Source organism: Panthera tigris, chromosome A2, assembly GCF_018350195.1.
Source record: "Panthera tigris isolate Pti1 chromosome A2, P.tigris_Pti1_mat1.1, whole genome shotgun sequence".
NCBI classification, from domain to species: Eukaryota; Metazoa; Chordata; class Mammalia; order Carnivora; family Felidae; genus Panthera; species Panthera tigris.
Genome location: NC_056661.1, coordinates 46399303 through 46422682, shown reverse-complemented (window position 1 = coordinate 46422682; position 23380 = coordinate 46399303). Strand labels below are relative to the sequence as shown.

General features: G+C 40.8%; 1 protein-coding gene across 2 annotated transcripts in view; it reads right to left on the bottom strand.

Moving 5' to 3' along the window:
* Positions 1-23380, bottom strand: part of ITPR1 (inositol 1,4,5-trisphosphate receptor type 1) — a 326172-nt gene that overhangs the window by 112110 nt on the left and 190682 nt on the right. For both annotated transcript variants that reach the window (XM_007076615.3, XM_015535056.2), the window contains 4 exons: positions 21493-21613; positions 18854-19038; positions 14665-14813; positions 13561-13672 (listed from right to left, as the gene is read on the bottom strand). In XM_007076615.3, the coding sequence (XP_007076677.1) occupies positions 13561-13672; positions 14665-14813; positions 18854-19038; positions 21493-21613 (567 nt within the window). The remainder of the gene's footprint in view (positions 1-13560; positions 13673-14664; positions 14814-18853; positions 19039-21492; positions 21614-23380) is intronic.

Here is a 23380-nt window from a genome sequence, read left to right as displayed (position 1 = left end):
CCTCCAGCAACTCAGAACATTCTTTCTACAGAGAGAGCCACCTCAGTTACAGAAACCATCAGTTCCCAGCCCAGCTAGAAGACTTCCCTCCTGTATCTACCACCAGGACAGAAATTCCCCCACAACAACTCAGACACTCAACCAGGACAACTGAGAAGCACCCATATTTGCTGTCATTGCAAATATAGGTAAGCAACACACACCTCTGTGGAGTTCTCAGAATCCGGAGCTTGTGGTAGCTAGTTGGGAGTAAAACAAATCATGTTAGTTATGGCATTTGAATCTCGTGGGGTACAAAGAAGTCCAGAGACCAACACTCAAGGACAAAACACAGAAGGCAAGATCAAAGATGAGGTGACCTGGCTATACCACATCTTCAGCAACCGAGGCAGGGAGATAGATAATTTCTCTCTTAAATTGGATTAAATGTGGTCATGCTGGAAGAACAATTGGCCCGAGATAGGGAAATTTATTTGAAATAAGCAAAGAAACGAAAGACTACTAATGACCAAGGAGCAAATCTGTATTTAAAAAAAAAAAAGGATGCCAAACAAAGAACCGCTGCACACCTGTGTTTTGATCATCAAGAGAGGAAAAGCTATTCCAGGGCTATCCGCAAAGGTGCAGGGAGGGAGGAACAGGTGGGTAATGACAACAGAGGTCTCGGGGGCAGTCTCCTTCCCAGGGGTCCAAAGGTTGCCAAAGACAGCACCACCAATCTGTCCTCCACAGGGCACGCGCTCCAAGCAGGGAACTGATGTCAGATGTAACTGCCAGACCCCACCCAGACCTCCCTGGACCAAAGTCACGCACAGGGCACGGCTGGCTGGTTCAAGGTGCAGTTTGGGACTATGGAATGAGGCCAAGGCTCCTGCTGCAAGGGAGTGACCTTGGCCTGCCTTAGCAGTGCTCCAGTGACATAGCACACCTGTACTGAGGCTCGGTTGTGGCTGTTTGGTGGTGAGCCAGGGGATGTGTTGAAAGCACAGAAGGACTATACCTGTGAAGTCTGGTGGTGTCTCAATCCAGCTCAATGCTACCCACCCCCTTGGTTTGATCCCCCAGATGGAAACGATGTTTTTGATGTGAGAATGTTATTATACAACATCATGATGTATCTTGTTTTCTATTTCCAACAGGTAAAATGAAGAAAAAAAATATAGGAGATCTCTTTAAGTACAGAGATTAAAGCAATTCTCCAGGGACAGTGCGGACATATAGAGAGGGCTGCTCACTCAATAATGGACAGAAGAATTTTGAGACATGAGCACAACTCCCCTAACCTCAGGGGAAGGAAAAAATGTATCTCCAGAGCACTGAGCTTCCTGTTGGGGTGGGGATACACAGAGTGGCAGGACAGAAGGAAGGAAGTATGGCCAGGTCAGTTATAGGTCTTTTCAAGACATAAATAATATCACAACCCAAGAAAACACTTTATTGTTTTATTTGGTATGCTTTAGGCTAAAGAATTAACATTGTGTAAACATTTTTGCTATCTCAGTGCGAAAGGGACACAGAAGAAAAAGGAGAATTAAGGTAATGGCCCATACATTTTAGAGCAGTTGGAGGTATCAATGGAAAAACATGTCATCTCTGGCTACATTCTCACTAACATATCCTTTTATAGTGATCCTGTATGATTAGAACAAAAGAATTCTAGGCATGGGTTTACTGGAGGAACTCCCCAGAGCTACCGTCTTGCTCATTTTCCCAATCCAAACAAAAGTTAAAGGAAATGAAGAAGAGAGAACCTGGAAGTGGTGGGGTTTGGTTCAGTTTTGTCAATTTTCCTGTCTGACATCTCTGTGTCTGAAGAAGCATCGTGAGTACATTTAGTATGCTCATAGGGAGTATATGGCTATTTCTTAATCACTCAGGCATCAGTGGCCTCTGATAGGCTTTATGATTGTACAGTCAGTCCACTGCTTCCTTAGACCACTGTCATGCTTGTTTTGCAATTAATTTCCAAGATAAAAATGACATTAAAATTATCTTTTCTCCTTGAACATTTCATGAAGCCTTTTGAGACAACAAAGGATGTTGTGCAGCCTTGGGAATCATTATGTAAACAGAAGGACACCTTTTTAATGCTATCCGTTCATGAAACAGAATAGAAACACCCAACGTGCTCCACAGGGTCATGTGTCCAGAAGCTCATCCAGGCACCGGCTTTATGTGAACCTGAGCCAGTCACTGAACCTCTCTGGGCCTCCATGTCCTGACCTGCAGTCGAGGAGACTGTAGCACATATTCTTTAGGGTTTCCTCCAGTTAAAACATTAATCGTTGGTGTATTTTTAGTAAACTTCATTTCGTAACATTTAAGAGCCAGTCCCCTAAATAAGACAACTTGCTAGGACATAAAATGAGTTCAGGCATGGCAAAGGCCAAACTATACGTGGCATATAATTTGGTAAAAACAACAACAACAACAAAACTCCAACGGCCTTTGCCAGCACTCCCTCCTATGAGGATTTCAGTTCTATTTCCTTGAGGATGAGGTTACTTCACGGCAATTACTTGAAATTTTGAAAAATAGAAGCATATTCCTAATAAGCTACATTGTTCAAATAAGATAACAGCTACATAAATACCAAAAGCAATTGATAATGTTTAGTAAATGCATGAGGTTATTTTTCTCAGCACATTTTCATTATAAAATTAATTTTTTTTACATGAAGCATCATCCTCAATGTTAAGGAAGGATGCTGAGAGAGAGAAAACGGTCATGTCTGAATTCGGACAAGTCAGGTCTTTCCCACCCTATTCCCAGGATCAGTCACTATCTTCAGGTGCTGACATCTTCAATCAAGGCAAAGCCTCCCGAACCAGCAGATGATGCACAACAGTCTGATGCTGTGTGGTTTTCAACTTGGAAACCCACTACTGCGCCCTACTGCCTATTCTTATTTCTCTCATCTTAAGTCTTCCCGTTGCTTTTAGACAAGGTCAGCAAAATTTAAACGAATTTAAACTAAAATAGATTTTAAATGATTGGCTTTGAAAGACAAATTCAAAATCAATCTCAAGTCACTGAATCCCAAGTGTCCTTGGATGAGGCCATAAATCAAGGCATCACAACTATGGTCCTTGAGTGGTAACTACCTATGTGCTTCTAAGACACTGGCATGCTCACTTTCAATGTGCGACGTACCTAGCACTTTATAAAAGGATGAAGTTCTACTATAAATGAAGGAAATCATACCTTCTCATCTTAAAAAAAAACAAAAAAAAAAAACAGCTCTTAGTCTTCCTAGACTATACACCTATTTCCGGTGTATGTACAAGACTATCCGTTCACATACATACATACATTTCATGTATGCCTCCAACAGACTAGCAGAGACCACAGCCTTGTAAAAAAAAACAAAACAAAACCTTTTGTTTTCCGCTGCCATCAACATAAATCATCCTATTAACCTTAGGTTTCTAGAATTTTCCTTTGAAAGATGAAGTCTTTTTCCATGGACCATCCCTAGTAGAAACTGAATACAGTTTAAGAAATATAAGCGTATTATGATCCTCATTATCAGCACACCAAAGGGAATGTATGAACTCCAGTACCCCTGAATCAGCCTCTGGTTCCTCTTCACCCACTCAAAACCTCAAAGGGGGAAACCAACCAAGCAGCCAACAGTGAACAGGCTTGCAAATATGTTTGCAGGAACCTGTCCTTCATGAGCCTATGCAAACCCACCTTAAGAGACCAGAAAGCTTTAAAGAAAATTGAGCTGACATAGGTTACCTAAGCATTTTACCAGAACAATTTAAAACCATCACACTTGCTAACACAATGCCCTTTATTAATGGTATTTGTTTTTAGAAACAAAGAAGTAAAAATCATTTAGTCCCAATGACAGTTTCACCTTTACTTTACAGAACACGTTCATCGGAACTCAAATAAATTCATTTTTAAAAAACACATCTGATTTAATTATACAATTCCAGTCATTGTGGAATAATCTCACGATATTAAAAAAAAAAAACTACCAAAAAAAAAAAAACCACTAAAAAACCTCAAATCATCCAGAGATTTCTGCAACAGCTTCTGTATGCTCTGAATTGAGCTTGCTTGTTCTATGGTTGCTAGTGTCTAACAGTAAACAGCCCCAGTGCATTTATTGGCAATTGCTGCTGAAGGTCACACATCAGCAGTGAGCCTAAATTCCAGGAAAAAAAGAAGCTCTTATGTAACTGCCGCCTGAATGTTGGCAGGTGCCCAACCCAGCAGTTCACAGCAATGTAAAAAAGTAGGACACCTCCACCCTGGGTTGGACGTCATGAGAACGCCCCCTGAAGGTGAAATTTAATAATTCTTGTGTTTCTCTTCTCTTCTCCCCCACCCCCCCCCACCCTAAGTGAATCTTACAAAATTCTCCGTTGGTGGCATCCTTTGCTTGCAGAAGCAGCTCAAAGTGGGGTAAGCTGAGGGCTGACGTTAGCAGGCTGCAGCCACCCTGAACAAGTGGGCATGCCACTCTAGCTCTTCTGTTGTGATGCAGGAAGCCCAAGCTGGCACAGGTGGCTCTGCAGATTCCATGGGTCCAAGTGACAGTGATTACATGGGGATCACATCTTGAATACGAAGAAACGCAGCACGTTCCACTGAGCTATAGCACATACTTATCTAAAAACACTGTTTCCTTTCATAGACACATACGCGAAAATGAGGTGGATTACTGTTCCGCCCACGCCTCCACCTCAAGTTGGAGTATTTGATCGCAATCATGTGGTCAGTTAGCACAGCACTTTACACTTTAGAAAGGTGACTTACACGATCACCTGCTGGTGCTACCCACTTGTTGCTACCTGACCTAAGCTCTTACAAGACCTCCCTGCTCAGGTAGACGTTCCCAAACTCTATGTTCTCATGAGTCCGTGTACTTCTTCATGCTAGCAATTCTCATAGTTGACAGTTGTCACTGAACATTAATTTTAACCACTGCCTGTCTCCCCCACAGGACTGTGTACTTCAGAAGGGCAGACGCTGTGCTTATGTGAGGGCATCACCATATTCATATCCCCTTGCACTGTGCCTGGAATGTAACAGGCACTCAAATGTTACTCATATAACTCAGTGTTGTTGGCATCATTAGTGTCCATTGAAAGCCAAGAATGGGTAGACAGGAGAACTTTCTGAGGGTGATGGAAATCTCTACTACCTTGAAGTGTGTGTATACATATATAACAATTCATCACACTATAAACTTTGAGTGAGCTGAAGGAACCCAAGTATGGTGTTTCCTTTTCTCCTTCACCCAATCTATACCCTTCAACCAACACCCCAAGGAAAAGGTAAAATCAGGGGGATGAAGACTGTGCCTGTTTATTTGCCAGAAAGAAAGAAAGAAAGTAAAAAAGAAAGAAAAGAAAGAAAGAAAAGGGAAAGAAAGAAAAAAGAAAAGGAATGAGAAAAGAAAAGGAAGGAAGAAACCTTCTCTTTTCTTAGTTTCAAATGAAATTTTGTTCCACAAGACAGCTGGGAAGGCCCCATACCATGCCCTTTCCTTGCAGGGACTCCATGACTCTGACCTCATTTCACCCTGTTTTCTCAGAGCACTGACAGAGACACAGAGGCGCTGTGTTGGGGTTGTTTTGTTTTTTGTTTTTTCTTTTTTGTTTTTACGAGTCGTTCATAGCACATCTCCTTCTTTGAGATGCCCAAGTGGCCTCTATCATCAAAGGGCAGTGGCCCTTCCCCAGTCAGGGTATCATGAGATTACCACATATGCCTTACACTATTCCGGGGGCGATTCCCCACCATGTTTAGAATGGAACAGTGGTTTCCAAGTTAGGTGTGATGCCTTGTCTGTATCCTGGGCCAGCATGAACTCTCTCATTAAGCTTCTGTAGAACTCCAGCTGTGTGCTGCAGGCTTCCACCAGCACACACTGACAAAAGGCCGGGTAGAGTAGAAGCTGCAGGAGCAGTGGTGGTTTCCAGAACAGCCATTGATGATAAAGGCCAATCAGACATCTCTGCTTAGAGGACCAGATCCAACAGCCTGAGGGACTGGGGACAGAGTGTTGGTGTCCCAGGGCTCTGACGGTTGCCAGGGGTAACAACGAAGAGGGGATCCACAGTTGCTTCCTCAGGGAATTTTCAAAGAATCCAAGCGGCTGCCAGAACATTCTTCTTTTATAAACAGACAGTATTCTATTTCCTAGAGTATAATTATAAACACACCTGCTCCAACTGTGGAATCTTTCCATAAGCAAGCAATAAACTCCCAGCCAGGATACCCAAGTCCTATCTTGAGCAAGCAAACACATCAAATGATTACTATGGTGCAAAACAGTATATTAATAACATTGCAGACTCCGGTGAAGGAAGATCTTCTTTTCTGACTTCATTTGTACTTAAGCAAGTAGAAATACAACTTCAGTATTTAAGAGTAAGAGTTCAAATCAGTGAGGCATTTATAATACCAGGTAGAAAGACGAGTAACAAAAGGTGCTGACATGCTAAGTCGGCATTAGGTATTTTTCAGGGACACACCAGGAAGAGAATAAACCAGACAGGAAATGGCAAAAATATCTATGGGTAAAGTTATTAATTAACCCACCACACAGCCTTTTGTTTTTCTCCCCTTCTATTCATCCTAGAGGGTATGGCCTCCTCCTGGGTTCATGTGGGATTAATATAAGGAAAAGTCTCTGCTTACAGAGTTTACTGTGGCAGAGCAGCAAATACACCAGGTGAGGGGCTGAGGCAGCAGTGTGCTAGCCTCCATTTAGCCTATCTGGCTGTGTGAGCTAAGTCCAGTCACTTAACCTCTCTGAGCTCCATTCCTGCAGGAACACAGTGAAATTCATCATTACTTGCTTTAAGTCTATAATTCAAACTCTCCCTACATACATCTGAAACATCTCTTAATATTTTTGAAACGATGGTAGTGGATATTAGAATAGACAACATATTCTATCTGGTAGCTCTATCCTACCCAAAAATAAGGAGTTAATTAGCCTGTCAAAAGAAATAATAGGTATCTAAAAAAGTAGGCCAGGTAAGTGATTTTTAAAAGTCTAATAAAATTATTTTCCAGGGCGCTCAATTTGCCAAGTAATTAAACTCCTTCATTTATATACTTTAATTCCCCAAATTAATACATCTAGTACCATTTACCAAATGTTTATTGCAACCTAAATATACTGCAGGAAATGCTGAAAATATTCACCAAACAAAAAATATTTCAGAGATCCCCAAATCCCAAACAAAATGACTACTCATTGGTCTCCAGGATAATTCTGGGTAAGTAAAACTAATTTGATACTTAAGTATAGAAACCATCAGATGACAATTATATTTCTTGACCTTTAGGTATTTTTCCAAGATGTAAAGCCGTGGTAATAATACATTCCTAATCCCATTTCAAGTCTGTAGCTGGAAAGTCTCAATGTGTATTTTGGAATTCACAATGCACTTTGGCAAACATTTTTAGGACCCCCTCACACTCAATACCTTCCAACACGGGGACCAAGAAAATAGTGTTGTTTTTTTTCTCCTTTTACTACTTTCAAACTATATGAATGCAGTTATTTCTTTTTGTATTGGTGCTTTATGTGCAGATAGAAAAGCTCTTTATGAATATCAACACTGAGTTTAGGAATAGGTTAATAACCAGCATCAACCACAAATTCGGTTGAGATTCTAAACAGTGAATGACGGAAATCTTATCACAGTTTAGAAAATCTTTATCTAGACTCAGATGGGATCTCCAAGGACAAATGGCAAACAAACTCATGGGAAATGCTAACACAGACACAAAGGACTCAACTCACGCCCAGAAGGCACACTGCACAAAAGTCAGATACTAGACACTGCAAAGACTAAGGAACAGACCACAGTGTTCACTGGAAGGATGTCATGGAAACATCACCATGGGACATTTAAAAAAAAAAATGAAATTAGGACCTCAGCATTATCCAATTCATCAATGGAAATTAGCTGGAAAAGAAAAAAAGGGGGAGAAAAAGAAGGAAACGTTAGGAAACAAGAGCAAGCGAAGCATTAGAAACTTCGTCAGCGTGTTCTTAGCGCTGAGTTCCCCACGGTGGAGCACTGTTACATGGTGACCCTCCGAAGGGGTGCAGGCACCGGGGGCACTAACGACCACAGCTCACAGTGACATCTGCTCTCAACCCCTCTGCTCAGGAACAGACGGGCAGGATGCTGCCCCACCGTGTTCACATGCCAGGGAGCAAACCTGGCAGGTCACTTAACTAAGAGTTCAGAGGCGCACCTTCCCTCTCCCCTGCACAGGTGAAAACTTGCACTGAGCTGGGAGCAAGGGCAAACTGCCCAATCAAGAACCACAATCTTTCAGAAGAGGATGGGAAAGAGGAGAGCCAAAGACTACAGGTGACCAACTCAGCTAAGGAGAAAATTCATTCTTTCCATTCATTTTACCATTCAGGGGGGATCTGAGGCCTAAACTGCATTTGGGCTAAATCAGAACCAGATTCAATTTCAGCAAATATGAAATGACGTAGGGGCAGGCCAGCCGACATATCCTAAGACTAGAAGCCCCATATCCTGGTTACTATTATTAAAAAAGAAATGTTTTCCCCCAAAGATGATTAGAGCCAACGCAAGTGATATTAGTTAATAAGTAAGTGACTTATTAGCATCAGGTTCAAGAAAAAGAAAACAACTAGAGCATTAATCACAATTGTGCTTAAGGGGGGAGATGACCCTCGAGTTATTTATATTATGGTTCACTAATAATACATTTGCAAATTTAAGTTCCTATTAGAAATCCTGAAATACTTTATTCACCTAGACAAAAGAAGCATTAGTAAATTAACAGGTTTTGCCAATTAATATGAAATGAAAACCCTGACATTACTTGAGGTCAAAAACTCTCTGGTAGTAAAAGAGCTACTACTATCAGAAGACAAAAATTTTTTTAAATGTTTATTTATTGATTTTGAGAGAGTGAGGACAGTGAGGAGAGAGGGAGAGACGGAGGGAGGGAAGAGAGAATCCCAAGCAGGTTCCGTGTTGTCAGCACAGAGACCAACTTGGTGCTCAATCTCACAAACTGAGATCATGACCTGAGTCAAAATCAAGAGTCGGACGTTTAACCCTTTGAGCCACACAGGCACCTCAAGAAAACAGATTTTAAATAAATTCTGAGATACCCTTTCAAATTAATTCTTGGCCTCTGAATTTCTTTTCAAGCTCTTTGAACCTACAGTAGACTACAGAGGAGCCAGTATGTAACATACAACATATGTTCTAGGGGCATATGGGTCTAGGGGGCTTTTAGATGTTCTTTGAGTTAAAGAGAGATTCAGATTAAATTTTAGAGATGTTTAGCCGTGGGAAGTTTTTTGTTGTTTTTTAAAATAAAGACATTGTTTAATTTGTGGATTAAAAGCAGAATTCAGTAGGCATTGCATACAAAGAGTGGTGGTAAAGTCTTGATATGATTTTAAAGTTTATTAATTTTGAATACACAGGATAGCAAGTCATTGTAGGCACCATACAAAAACATACTCCAACATTATTTTGGTTATCATTTTTGATATGTATTTTATATTTACCACTCTATGAGACAAATACTCATTGCTGGTCCTTAGCATTTTAGAGACATAATAAAGATGATTTTTTTTTTTATTCCTAAATGATCATGATTAAATCTTTTGACAATCTTCTAGCAGTCCTGAGCTTAGCATCATACGTGATAATTCTTGGACAGGCACTTCTCAGTGAGCTGACCAAGACAAGAGGACTGACCACTGACTACTCACCGATTGGATGCTTTCTTTTGGGACCTAAGCCAAACCACAGGTTTTGGATGACTCTGAGACAATCATAATTTGTAAAGCAAGATGGCATCAAGTGGAGACTGTTTTCAATAGGTGAGAAGTCAGAACTGAGCTGAAGATTAGATATTTAAGTCCTGCTACGTGCAGCAAAGTCAGGGTCACTGCCTCAGGTCACTTACATAATGATGTAACATAATTGAAACTTAAACTTGTGGGAGAACTTCAAATGGTGTCAATCACAAATGATACAGTGGAGAAGAGCGGGGACTCTGAAGTCACGGTGTTTGCCTCAGTTTGAATTCCTGGTTCCCCATTAGCTGTGTGACCCTAGGCAAGTTTCTGAAACTTTCTGAGCCTAAGTTTTCTCCCCCAAGAATAGTTAATAACAATAATGATATTCCTGAGGCTGATCTGACAAATGGTAAGAGATGCTTAGTATAGTGGCTGGCACATAAGAAGTCAAAGAATGTTATTTTTATTTAAGACATACTTTAGGACACTAATGGGTACATATGGCATTAAAAAAATTTAAGTTGGTGTTACAGTGATTCTGTTATGTTTTAGCATATCCAGTAATATATGGGTGGCAGTACTCAATGGCTTTCTTTTCAGACAAGTAGATCCATATAAGCACACCAATGTTTCAACGTTTTTTAACAGAATAATCATGATCTCATCTTTCATTTTTATCTATGACCTTGATAATCCTAAATGTTGAATGAAAATGTAGAGATGAGGGCACCTTGGTGGCTTAGTCAGTTAAGCGTCCGACTTCGGCTCAGGTCATGATCTCATGGTTCATGGGTTCAAGCCCCACGTGGGACTCTGTGCTGATGGCTCAGAGCCTGAAGCCTGTTTCAGATTCTGTTGCCTCCCTCTTTCTCTGCCCCTCCCCTACTCGTGCTCAGTCTCTGTCTCAACAATAAACATTTAAAAAATGTTTTTGAAAAATAAAAAAGAAAATGTAGAGATGAATAAAGGCATCTATTTCTCATGATCTTTAAGGATTATGGCTTAGAAGAAAACTTGGCCCACAAACATGGTGGAAACCAGGTTGGGGGTGGGAGGAAAGGACAGGGATTCAAGACCCTGGCTTTCAGTCTTGATCCTGTCACACATTAGCCATGTGACCTTGGGAGGTCACTTCAGCTCTCTGCTATGGCCTCCTTGTGTGTGGACGGAGGGCTGGACAAAGCAATGCCAGATCAGACTATGGCCATGAAGACTCAGGACAAGGCAGAGAGGCAGAACAATTCTGCACATCCCAGAAGGGTAGTAGTCATGGGACAAATTCCACTTAAGAGACAACTAATAGGAAAACTGGGCCAGGAAGACGGAAATGACTTCACACTTGCCCTTGTGCCCTGAGCATCCAGTCCAAAGAACACCTCATTTATTTTATCAACTAAAGCCAACTGGTTTGCCTGAGAAAGGTTAGTTCTTTGGCTCTGGGTTCCTTCCACCCTTGAAAGAGCTGGCCTGCCCCTACGTCATGCATCTTTACTCAAATAGGGACAGCCAGCAAAACATCAAAACCATTTTCAACAGCCTTAATAAAATAGGACAAATTTAATACTCACTATTGGATCAGAAGAAACAGAAATAGTTTAACGTCCTCCCCCCACTCTTTTTAGTTCCATTAATGTGAAGGGTTAAGAAGCATTTTCCCACAAAGCATAGGGCCAGAAGCATTCTAAGTATGTACTATAGGCATTGAAACTGTTGACTACCATGGGTTTCTGGAATGTCTTCCTTGGTTGCATGGCATTTCCCACATTTGCCTGCAGTATTTTCACTTTCATAAAGGGGGATGACAGCCCCCAACCAGACTGGAAAGACATGCCATCTTTCCTTTAAGCCTCTCTGCCTGGGTGTGGCTAATTTCTTCACCAGCTGAAAAAAGAATGTGAGCCAGGGTTTAAGAAGCTCTTCTCAACTATTTACTTTTTCCTAACAACCTCCACCTACTGCCCTCTTAAATCCCCAGGCTTTAACATTTTCCATGAGCTTTATAACAGACAATTTTACAACATCTCAGATCCAGTATCTCCCGTGGTCTGTAATGATGTTCTCCCAGTTAGCACCAACAGGCAGGGAAAGCCAGTGGGGAAGCATACCTTCCACACAGCCCAAAGACCCTGACGTACTTGGCTGCCAAGCAACAGATTCGACTCCTAGATTTTCTACTTTCTATGGTATAAAAAAGAAAACTTCAGAGAAACGGAAATATAATCACAACTTGTAACATTTGTGGGAGTAGAGACACCAAGTTTACTATAAAAATCTCAGTCACAGAGATGAACAGATACTCTAAAGGAGAGAAAACTGGTCTCAACCTTTGAAAATCAAGTTTTATGCCCCCAAAGCTACAAATATATTCATAACTGGTTATGGCCCTTTTGGTGGATTCTATCTTATTATGAAGAGTGAATTTCTGTAACTGGAATTATATTTTTAAAAATTTCTTAAAGCTCACTCAAAGAAAAATAAAGATCTTGTGAAAAAAAATGCCGTTTGTTTGTCTGGTATTCTCTGCTGTTAGCTCCTTCCTATTCTTCTTTTTCTTTTTTTAGTGCAAGACCTACGTAGGTGCCTATACAGGTGTATGTATGAACAGGACATCTCATCATTTCTCATCTGTACAATGTTTCTTTATGTCTATCATTTGTATCTATAAACTCTTTTCTAGCAGGTTTCCACCATCAAATTCCTGAGTTATAGATACTTATTTCCTAATTAGTCAACATTCATTCACCTTTTAATTTATGTATTTTTAAAACTTAGAGTGACATTTAAAAGCCAAGTAATCTGGAGACAGCGAAGAAATATATACTGCTAAAGGGCTTGTGTACTTTGCTGTTTTATGTTTCTTATCCAAAGATTTTCATATGTGAAATTGCTCTAATATTTACGTTCGATATTGCTTAGGTTAGAAATCAGGATCCCTGCAGGCCTCTATACTTGGAATAATACAGTTGTAACTATCCACTTTCAAAAAGAAGGCTGTGATTTAATTATTAAGGCTTCTTCACAGAGATTAATCAATGAGTTACTGGGTTTTTTGACAAATCAATGACATCAGTCGATTTACCAATTCAGAAAAAGCTGCTTAAGTGGCTTGGAGATAATTAGTGACCTATTACCTTCAAATGAAAACTGGTGAGATTTTAAACTGAGGCCCAGATTTTTTTTAGTAGGGGGGCAAAGGGTGGGGGACAATGAGATTGTTGTTTTTTCCCCACGTATTGGACCAAAATTGAAACTGTGAGGGTCTCTACACATCCTTACTCACTGCCGATGCCAAGAAGTATCCTGTCGCAGGGACTGCCCATTTCCCAATCTCAGCTAGAAATGGTGTGTTTGCCTGCCTTAATTCCAGTTAGAACTGGAGGGAGTTTCTTAGTACACTGCAGGGATTGTGCAACATCTCCCCAGAAAGAAGTAAACCCACAGGTATGCTTAGCTGGATCCAAAACTCAGGAATGCATGCTGGGATACACAAGAGGTGTCTGCATTCCCGCTGGGAATGTAGATGAAAAGTCTTATTACTATTTCCCTGACATTAGATTCATTATGTAGCAAGCAGTCTATACAACAGCTAAGTATATGTGCCTTTTAAAAGAGAAGGAATATGATGTAGCTACTCTTAGTGACAAGATAATTAGCTTTAAAAAAGAAAGAAGTTAACCCCTCAGTCAATGCCTGAACTACGGTGTATTTCTAACCCACAACCCCATGTCAACTTCATTAGAAATACCCTGTTTTAACAAGAAAATAACATTCAGTACCTTTTCTCCATAGCCTCTATCTTTGGTCATCATTTCTCTGAGAGTCTGCAGGACCTTAATGCAGAGTTTCTCTTCATTCTCCTCTAGCAGCTGTTTAGTATGCTTTATTAACCTGAACGTGGTAGGAGGAAAACCATGCATTAGGTCCCTGAAAGCATATTTAAATAAGTAAGTAAGTAAGTAAATAAATAAATAAATAAATAAACTTCACAAGAAACTTATTGTAACTAGGCAGTAAACGAACAAATATTTACCAAGGACTCCCAGGTTAAACATGCTTGGCCATTCACTGTTGTGAGAACAGCCAGTTAGTGTCTCAACAGCATCTCAATGGCGACACCTGCTGGTCAGTAACCGCAAAAGGGCTCAGAGGGCAGGAGTCTACCACACGTGATAGAAAGATTATAGGAAGAGAAGAAACAGGACAGAAGTCCACTCAAACTTGTTAGTTTATACACTAACAAGTTAGTTTATACACTTTATCCACTGAGGAGTGCCCATAGCACTGTTAAAATATAAAGTATAAAAAAACCTCATGAAGATGATCGTGAAGGAGAAAAAACACCGTTCCTTTACCCATAGTCTTGTCCCTTGAGCATCCCAGAAAAGTACGAAACTCAGAGGCACAGCCGACTCTCAAGTTAAACAACCAACTAAACTTAGTGGTAAAAATCAGATGAAGATTTTTGGTCATGGAACCTGTTGTTTAGGTAATGCACCAATGCAAAACCTAAGCAACTACAAAGGTGTTAGTTGCTTAACTAACTCCTTTGTGGGGTCCTGGGAGATCTGAGCTTTTTGAGGGCAGCAGGCTCACGACTTTTCTGCATCTGTACTGCAGCCCATGGTGGGCGCTCTGTCAGTTCTTGTGGAGTGGAAGAAAAATGATGGGGTATGCAGGGAAAAGGAGAAACTCACCAAAACAAGTGTCGGGAAGAACAACCAAACCTACAAACTTACTTTGGAAAGGTCAGCACAGGACTCTAACACATGACCTTGTATGCATCAAAGTGAAAAGGCGAGCGTCTGCTTCTTCACGAGCAAGTGCTTCATCTGGTCAGCAGTGATCTGCCCCGGACCACCCCAGAGCACGAGGCTGCTTACTTGCAAATGAAGCCACCGCTTTCGCACTTTCTTCTGGCATCTGTGTTCTCTGGGAAAAGTAGCTCAGGTCGGTGGAGCACATCCACGAGCACAGATAACTCTGCCTGGACCAGGGGCCTCAGACGGTCCTCCAGGGCGGAGACAATGTCCTGGAACAGATGGACAGCTTTGGTGAGCAGCTCAGGCCAGGCTGACTACAGGAGAGTGAGAACATTCATATCTGACCTCAAAAATGACCACAAGCCAGGCTAGGTTAGAGTGCCTTTAGTAACGTCTGGTATTTATCTCAAATTATTAAACGCTGCCCCAGAGGTATCCGAAGCATTAACCCCTGATGCAGAAAACAAGGGAAGAATAGCCCCACCAGCCCTTCTTTTTAGATGATCTTTAAGCTACTCAAGGGATCATTCCACATATTTTAAAATATAATGCACAAAAGTACATTCAACCACATGGAAAAATGTCTACAATGAGTGTAAAAAAATGGTTAAACAATAGGATGGACTATATGATCTGATTTTGTATAGAAAATATCAACATCAAAGGATATATACCAAATATCATCAAAACATCACTCCTAGTTTTCTCTGGGTGGTGGGATTGCAGGTGATTCTGATTTTCTCCCACATATGAGTACTTGTAAGTATTGTCAAATTATTTCCAATGAGCATGAATTATTCATATAATAAAAAGTCATACAAAAATGAGAACACAAATGAATGAACATGCTGTATCAACATGCTAAATACATGTACCCTGATAGCATGATGGTCTTCAAATGCAAAACACATAGCTGTAGGAGAGGAAAACAGAGAGAAGTTGAAAGAGCAGCAAAACCAACACAACAAACACCATATAAAGGCAAATGGCAGAAAACAGATGAGAAGTTATCTTCAAAAGATGCTAAAGTCATCTGGATGGCTCGGTAACTCAGAACTTAACTAGAAGCTGGCTAAGGCAGGTGCTTAACACATCATGTTGGACAGTATTAGGAGGGCCTACTTAACCGAAGAGATTTGCATGGGAAAGGGCACTTGAAATGCATTCAACTCAACTGGAGATGTAAATTTCATAGGCAACGGTCATAAAGAATTGATTTATCTTTTACCCAAAAACTAAAACAGGTTTATATTATTTATTTTATATTTGACAAAATTTGTAATCACTCAATAATATTTAGGATGCAGACAGAATGCATGAATCAAATTACTTCTTGGGGGAGGCAATTTCTCCAGAAAAATTAAGAGTATACTGCAACACTCCTTAATTCATATGGACATTCACAGCATAGACAAAAAGTGGGTCGTTTTTGCAAAACTCTCCTAGCTTCTCCAACAGTTTGAAAGCTTCCCAAAGTTCTCTTCTTCAGTAGTCACTGGTCCTAACTCTGGCAAATCTTTGTCTATAGCATTTTCAGGGGATTCAAGTAGCTTCTCAACATTCTATTCATAAAATCCTGCATCTTTTGCAAGGTTTGAACTTTACATTGCAATTGATTTGCATTGTATTGTCAAATGTTTAACAGTGAGCAATCGAGAAGAGACCAACAGACAAGGATGGCAAAGCAATGGGCAGGGAAAGATGCAGGTGTTAAGTGAGGGGGATGTCTCAATGGGGATTAATTGTATAAGCAGTCCACAGGTGAATGTTCTTACATTATAACTTTGGCTGTCCTAGGCAATCTTGTAACTACCAGGGATTCATTAGATAAATCATTAGATAATGAGGACCCTTTCAGCCACTAGCCAAGCATTACATGGGCATACAGATTTTATTTTACTTCTCAAGAATATGTATAATAAATTCAAGAAGAGCACAAAAAAACTGGTTTGGCCGTAGATAATTTATTTAGTTTGAACAGACAAAAAAGTACTATGCACTCAAACAATTCTGAATCTATAATACCCTTCCCCTTTAAAAACATAGTGGAGTCAGGAAACACTCTATTTGGAACCAAATTATCTTTAAGAACTGGGTCTGTCACGGTGCGGCTAAAATTGTTTCCTTGACCTAAGAAATGCTTCCTTTTCCCCCAGCTTCATGGGCTCCAGCCACACTAACCTTCCTTTGGTCTCTGAGTGCACCACACTTTTGTCCCGTATAATGTTCTTTTCACATGCTGTTTCCCTCCCTCCTATTTCTTCCTTCAAGCAAGTCACACATTCCTCTGATCTCAGTTCAAATGTCACTCCTCCAGCAATGCCTTCCTGGATCACCATTCCAGCTGTGGACACGATTAGGTTCCTTATCATCCTTCTGTAGCACTACTCACTTCTCTGCAACATGGTCTCTCCTGCCATTTTACTTTCACCTGTATGATTAGCTGACTCACGTACCTCCCTTCCAAAACTTGAGAATCTATCTAGGCAAAGATCATTTGTGAATCTAGGCAAAGATCATTTGTGGTTTTGCTCACCATTGTATCCCAGTGCCTAGCATGAGTGGGGCTGATGAATGAATCTTTAGGCGGGCTACATAAACCTCACAGAGATTCATGTTTTATCTAATCATCATTATTACAGTCATCACAGAAGTGACAGTAACAGTAATAATCATAATAGCACTGCCATTGATCAAGCGTTCACTACGTGCCAGGCTCTGTTCTATGTGGTTTATGTGTACGCAATTTTCCAAAGATGGCCACTGCAATATATCTTATCTTACATGTTCTTCTTACACCGTGTCACTGACATTCTTCCCATCAAATGCTGGTCTATATCCCCTTCCCTTGAACCTCAAATAGACACTTGTGACTGCCTTGACCAACAGAAATTGACAGACGTGATGCTATGTGATTCCTGAAACCATGTCATAAAGGTAATACAGCCTTCATTTGTCCCTCTCTCGAGATGCTGATCTTGGAATCCAGCCGCCATGTTGTGAGAAAGGTCAGACCACATGGGGAGACTACAGGTGGGTATTTCAGTTGACAACTCCAGCTGGGGTCCCAACATCTACTGCCAAACATGTGCAAGAGTTCAAGATGAGTCCAACCACAGCTGCCATCTGACCATTACTGCATTCAAAACCCTGAGCAACAGACAACTTATTGAGCCCAGTCAACCTCTAAACAGACTAAGAGAATGAAAAAATTGGTGTTATTCATTAGGCAGGCACAGATAACCGGAACATGTAATCAATGCTCGCGATCCTCACATTAACCCTGAGGTAGGTGTTATTATTATGCTATTTTACAAATGAGGAAACTGAGGCATAGAGAAATGAGGTAACCTTCCCAAAGATACACTATTTATAAGCAGTTGAGTCAGGATTTGACCCGAGGCACTGGCCTGAGTTCATGCTTTTAACCATTCCAGCAGGCTCATTTGAAATGGCTGAGACTCTCCAACTATAGCCCATGCACTACCTGTGAGAGAATCACTTGAGTAAAGATGTTAATGTTATGATGGAAGTTTAAGTGTTTCACATGCACCAAATATTCACTACTCTCCACTTAACAAACGGATAGATCTCTTCATACGTGCAAGAAAGAAGTAAAATACAGATACAATTTAGTAATGGTTTTATCTTCTTTTGACTCATTCTGAGAGAAAACTCTTCTCTTGGACATTATAATACTTGTTTACCTGCTGATTCCAGAGGCTAAATATCCAAGAGTGATTAAAAAAAAAAAAAAAAATGGAGCACTTATGCCCTTATTCTAAGCATCCTTTTGTAATACTTAATTATTCCTTCCTAAAAAGAGCAGTCCCCATTCTTCATGAAGAAATCTGTCAATACAGGGCCACCTGGGTGGCTCAGTTGGTTAAGCGTCTGACTCTTGGATTCAGGTCAGGTCATGATCTCTTGGTTCCGTGGGTTCAAACCCACATCAGGCTCTGTGCTAACAGTGCAGAGCCTGCTTGGGATTCTTTCTCTCCTCTGTCTCTGCCCCTATCCCACTTGTGTTCTCTCAAATAAACTTAAAAAAAAAAAAAAAAAAAAAAAAAAAGGCAAAGAAAGAAATCTGTCGAAAACCTTTAAAGACCATGACTTTGCCAGAAGACTTTCTCTTCCCAAGCAGCTTTGCATTCTTGGTCCTACACACATTACTGTGCTTGACTAGCCATTCACATGCTGACATCTCTTTCTGGCCCGTTTTGGATTTTCGCTGGCTCATGGAAGCGCTGCTTTGGGGGAACCACCTCAGGCCAGGTTCAGGTTCACTCCTCTCTGGGCCTGACATTACCTGCAATCTCTCAATGATATTCCGGTAGTCTCTGGAAGCCGCCAGAACAGAGTCTCTGCGAGCCGCATTGCGGGCGGTCAGTCGCCAGTTCATGGCAGTTTTCTGCACAATGTTGTGAGACTTCAGAAAGAGGTTGTTGACTTGGCTGTCCAGGTCCACAGGAATAGCGATGGCCCGGCTCTTGGCTACACAGAAGAAACAGGACTCATGAGCCTCCAACTTGCATGGGAGACGCCTTAAAGACAGACTTAACTCCCCCCATCAACTCTTAGGCAGATTCATCCATGCCTGTAATAGGTCACTTGCATGCTTGCAACACTGAGGAACTCAAATGAACTTTGACATTGTTAGGTCAGGGCTTCTCAATATGAATTCGGGGGGGGGGGGCAGTAGCTCTGAAGTATGTTGAAATGTTTTAGGTCAAAGTTTAGGCAGGCAGGTCAAAGTTAGACCTCAATGGGTTTCCTCAATGAATGGCATCTTAAGGTCTCTCATGTTGTTCACATATTTTAAGAATTATCACAACAGGGAATTCATTTTTCCAAGAAACTATTTTTCCAAAAATTCTCTCTCAGTCGTGTTCTATACAACAATCTACAAAATGCCAATTTAAGCCAAACATAAAACAAAAGATAACATTTATAATAACATAAGCTATCCTTTCTATTTAGGCTGTTCTCTTTTCCTCTTAAAAAAACCTCCAGTCTAATCATGAGACAGATGACAGTCAAGTCCACAAGGGGGGATATTCTACAGAACACCTGACCAGCACTCTTCAAGATTATTAATGTCGTTAAAAAAAACAAGGAAAGTCTGAGAAACTGTCGCAGACCAGAAGGGACTGGGGAGGCATCACAACTAAATGCAACATGGTAGCCTAGATTGAAACCTGGAACAGATAAAGGACATTAATGGAAAAAGTGGTACCAAATCTGGAGTGTAGTTCATAGCTATGGGCCAACATCAGTTTCATAGTTTGGACAAATATACCCAGGTGATGTAAGATGTTGACAGTGGGGGAAACTGGGTGAGAGGTACATGGGGAACTGTGTGTGTTATCTTGGCAACTTCCTATAAATCTAAAATTATTCCAAAATAAAAACTTTAAACTTTTTAAAAAGGAACATAACTAACAATCCTTTTTTTCAATATGGAAAATCCAACAACCTCCAAAAAACAAGACAACTATTTCATGTCTTCAATGCTTCATAAGACCAGAAGCAAAGAAGGTGTTATATTACCTACATCTAATTCTAAAAACAACTCCAGCACCCTGGAAGAAGAAATCTGAGAAGCAAAGGTTTAAGTCCCAGTAAAAACAAAAGAAAACAAAACACAATGTGGGGCAAGAAAACATCGGCCAATTAACAAATTTCGAACAGTTTAATACAGCAAGAAATATGGGGGGGAATATGACTAATATCAAAAAGCAGGATGCACAGCATACACTCAGCTAGAAACTATGTGCCTTAGATACCCCTTTAGAAGATGAACAATGAAAACAGTGAATTTTGGGTGTGATTTCAGTCAGGAGAAGGTATTCCGCAAGGGACAGAAGTCTGAGTTCCTGGGCTGAGTGTGCTGTGCTGCTTTCATGCCCTGCCATTTTGCAGACATCAACTCCCTTTGTCTTTTCACATCACTGCCAAGACTATTGAAGCATTTCATCTCCCTAATGAGTGCTGAGCTAGCCAACTCAGCAACCTGCCCAAATTTCAACAAAGAGCTTCATGATGCACAATCCTATGTGGGTAGAGAACAGGGTTTTGGGGATACAGTCTCAGAGCCCTGGATCTAAGATATCACATCATGAACCTATAATGTACACTCTTTCAAAAGCTTCATCTCTTATTGTGAGATAGTACCGCATAAACAGTAAAAAGACACCATTACCTACCATATGAGAATCACGGAAATCAGGATGGGATGACTGAAATCAGGCAAGAAACCCTAATCAACACAATTTATGTTTGGTGGACAGCTACTTGATAATCCAAGAACCCGACTTGCCTCTGTGCTGCCTGTCTGCAGGAATGTAAAGAGATACCTTTTCTTAAATTTATGCAGGAAGAGAGCCCCTTGCTTCCCATTTATGAAGGGGAGTAGGGCTGAGTAACAGAGTCTGATAAAGTCAGGGTGAAGGGAGCAGTCATTTTCAGAGCTACCAGAGAGGTGACAATTGATAGGCAATAGGGAGCAGTGTACCTTTTCTGAGAAAGGGTGTCCCCCTGGGATTGGATGTGCACTTAGCAAGAAAAAAAGTTCCCATGTGGTTGAATACACTTACTGGAGTAAACAAATTAGTTTCTTGAGAGAGACTTCCCAGGGCCTTGAGTAAATGTGTGTGCACTGGGACCTGCCAAGAGATGCCTAACATTTAACCATGCACCTGTATTTTTCAAAGCCTCTCGCTCTTTGGGACTTACTGGCTCTTCGCTTTGGGAGATGCCAGCTTGGTAGATGAAAGAAGGCAAGGGTTAGCTATCAAGAAGACCTCCATTCCTATTCTACCTCTGCCAACTTCCTGTGTGTGCAACTCCAGAAGAGCTATAACAAGTGCTCAATAAAACTAAGTGGCCTTTACTGCTGTGAGGTAATTCATTGTCATCATGTTACTCCCAACTGCACTGATAGCTTACCTACATCAGAGAGCACCCGAATACAGCTCTCCACAGAGGCTTTTTGGCTCGGCATTAACCAGTTGCAGTGGTAAACCCTGAACACACCTTGTAGCAGTTGCACAAAGACAGGCTGGCGAGTCTGCAAGGAAGAGAGGCCAAGAGACAGGCAATATGACTTTTCTGTAGATCACTGACACACAGATCAGAAACAGACATTGTAATGAACTGTGAATTAATGGTAACGGACCCTTTGCAAGAGTGGGAAGGCGTGACTAGTTATGAGCAGGATTCCAGCAGGTGCCTCGTCAAAGGAGGAAAAAAATCTGAAGCATTTTAAGACCACGTACAAACTTGACACCATTCAAGTCTGACCATAAGAATCAACAGTGGAATCAATGTCTGAAAACTTGTATTCCTGTCCAGTTACCAACTGGCTATTTGACTTGAGGCAAATGAGCTTACATCTGAGCTTTAACTTCATCCAATACATAAAATGAGTGGATTGAGGCAGAATAACCCAAAGGTCTTTCCAGACATTGTATACTATATGTAGAACCTCTGTTTTTGATTAGCAAAAACAAACTATTAAGTGAATCTCACCAAGAATGCATACTTATTTCTAGCACTGTCTTCCATGATATAAACAGAGTAGAATTCTGATATTATACTTTATAAATATTCATTTACTAGAGATGAGTCCTGGGAAGTTAACTACATGATAGGATTTATTCTATGACAGCATAAATTTTGCTCTTTTTAAAATAAAAGAACTCAAACATTTACTTTATCAGTTTGATGGTGATTTCTGAATGCATTTCAAAGTTATAATTTTGGTCTCTATCCATAGCTACCTGGATCCAGGTAGCTTTGGACTTTAGTTTGTAGGAAGAGGAGTTGCACAGCCCCTCCAAAAAACAGCAGGAGCTAATATAGCAAAGAAAAAAAGTAGTGAAACACTGTAGAGAAGTTTCTGAGATGGAAGGAAAAAAAACCAAACATGGTGCTAAGGAGAAAATCAAGTCTATTACATGACAACACAACAGGTTAATAAGATTTCAGAACCTCTTCTATGAACAATGTTTGGATAACTTATACTTATTAAGTGTCACATATCAGGTGAAAGCTCATTGGGGGCCTCAACTAACAATCCTATAGCACATGAACTGCCTTAATGCCACAAATAAGAAATGGAGGCCCATAAAAGTTAAAAGAAAGTACCCAAAAGAACTAACAAGTGGTGCCAGAGCAGTCAGTCAACCTCAGGGCTCTCTGATGCTGACAATTTGTGCTCTTTCCACGAAGTTCACCTGCAAAGCAGAATCTTATTGCTTTCTTCAGGAAGTACTTTCTGTTCTACACCTCCCAGCTACCCTGGACAGTAAACTGCATTACTAAGAGAGGACAAGATCATAAAGAGCCTGAGAAATTGGCTGCAAAACCCTGATATTTAGCTCCTGAGCACAACGTTCCCAATGAGAGAAGCCATTTATGGAGAACACTTCCCACACGCCAAGTGCTGAGTGCTTTCTACATATCTCATGGAACCCTTACCATATGACCATAGGAAGTAAGCAGTGGTATTATCACCCACCCCACTGGGAATATGTGTTAGAGTTGGGATGGGAACCCAACACCCAAACTCAAAGAAAGAAGTATCCTTTGACTCAATTCAATTTAATCAGTATTTATTGGGTATTTGCTCTGTTCCTGTCTCACCTCTGGATAAACAAAAGAGGAATACGTTAGCCAGTGTAGCTGCTTTCTAATGACCCACTCCAATGGGCAATCTGGTGCCATCAAGTCACTCAAACTCTCAGACTAAAAAACACGGCTGCCCATCACCCTCTTCGTAAAATCCTCCCTTCTCTTATCCTGAAGCCCTGCTTGTTCCTGAATCCCACGCTGC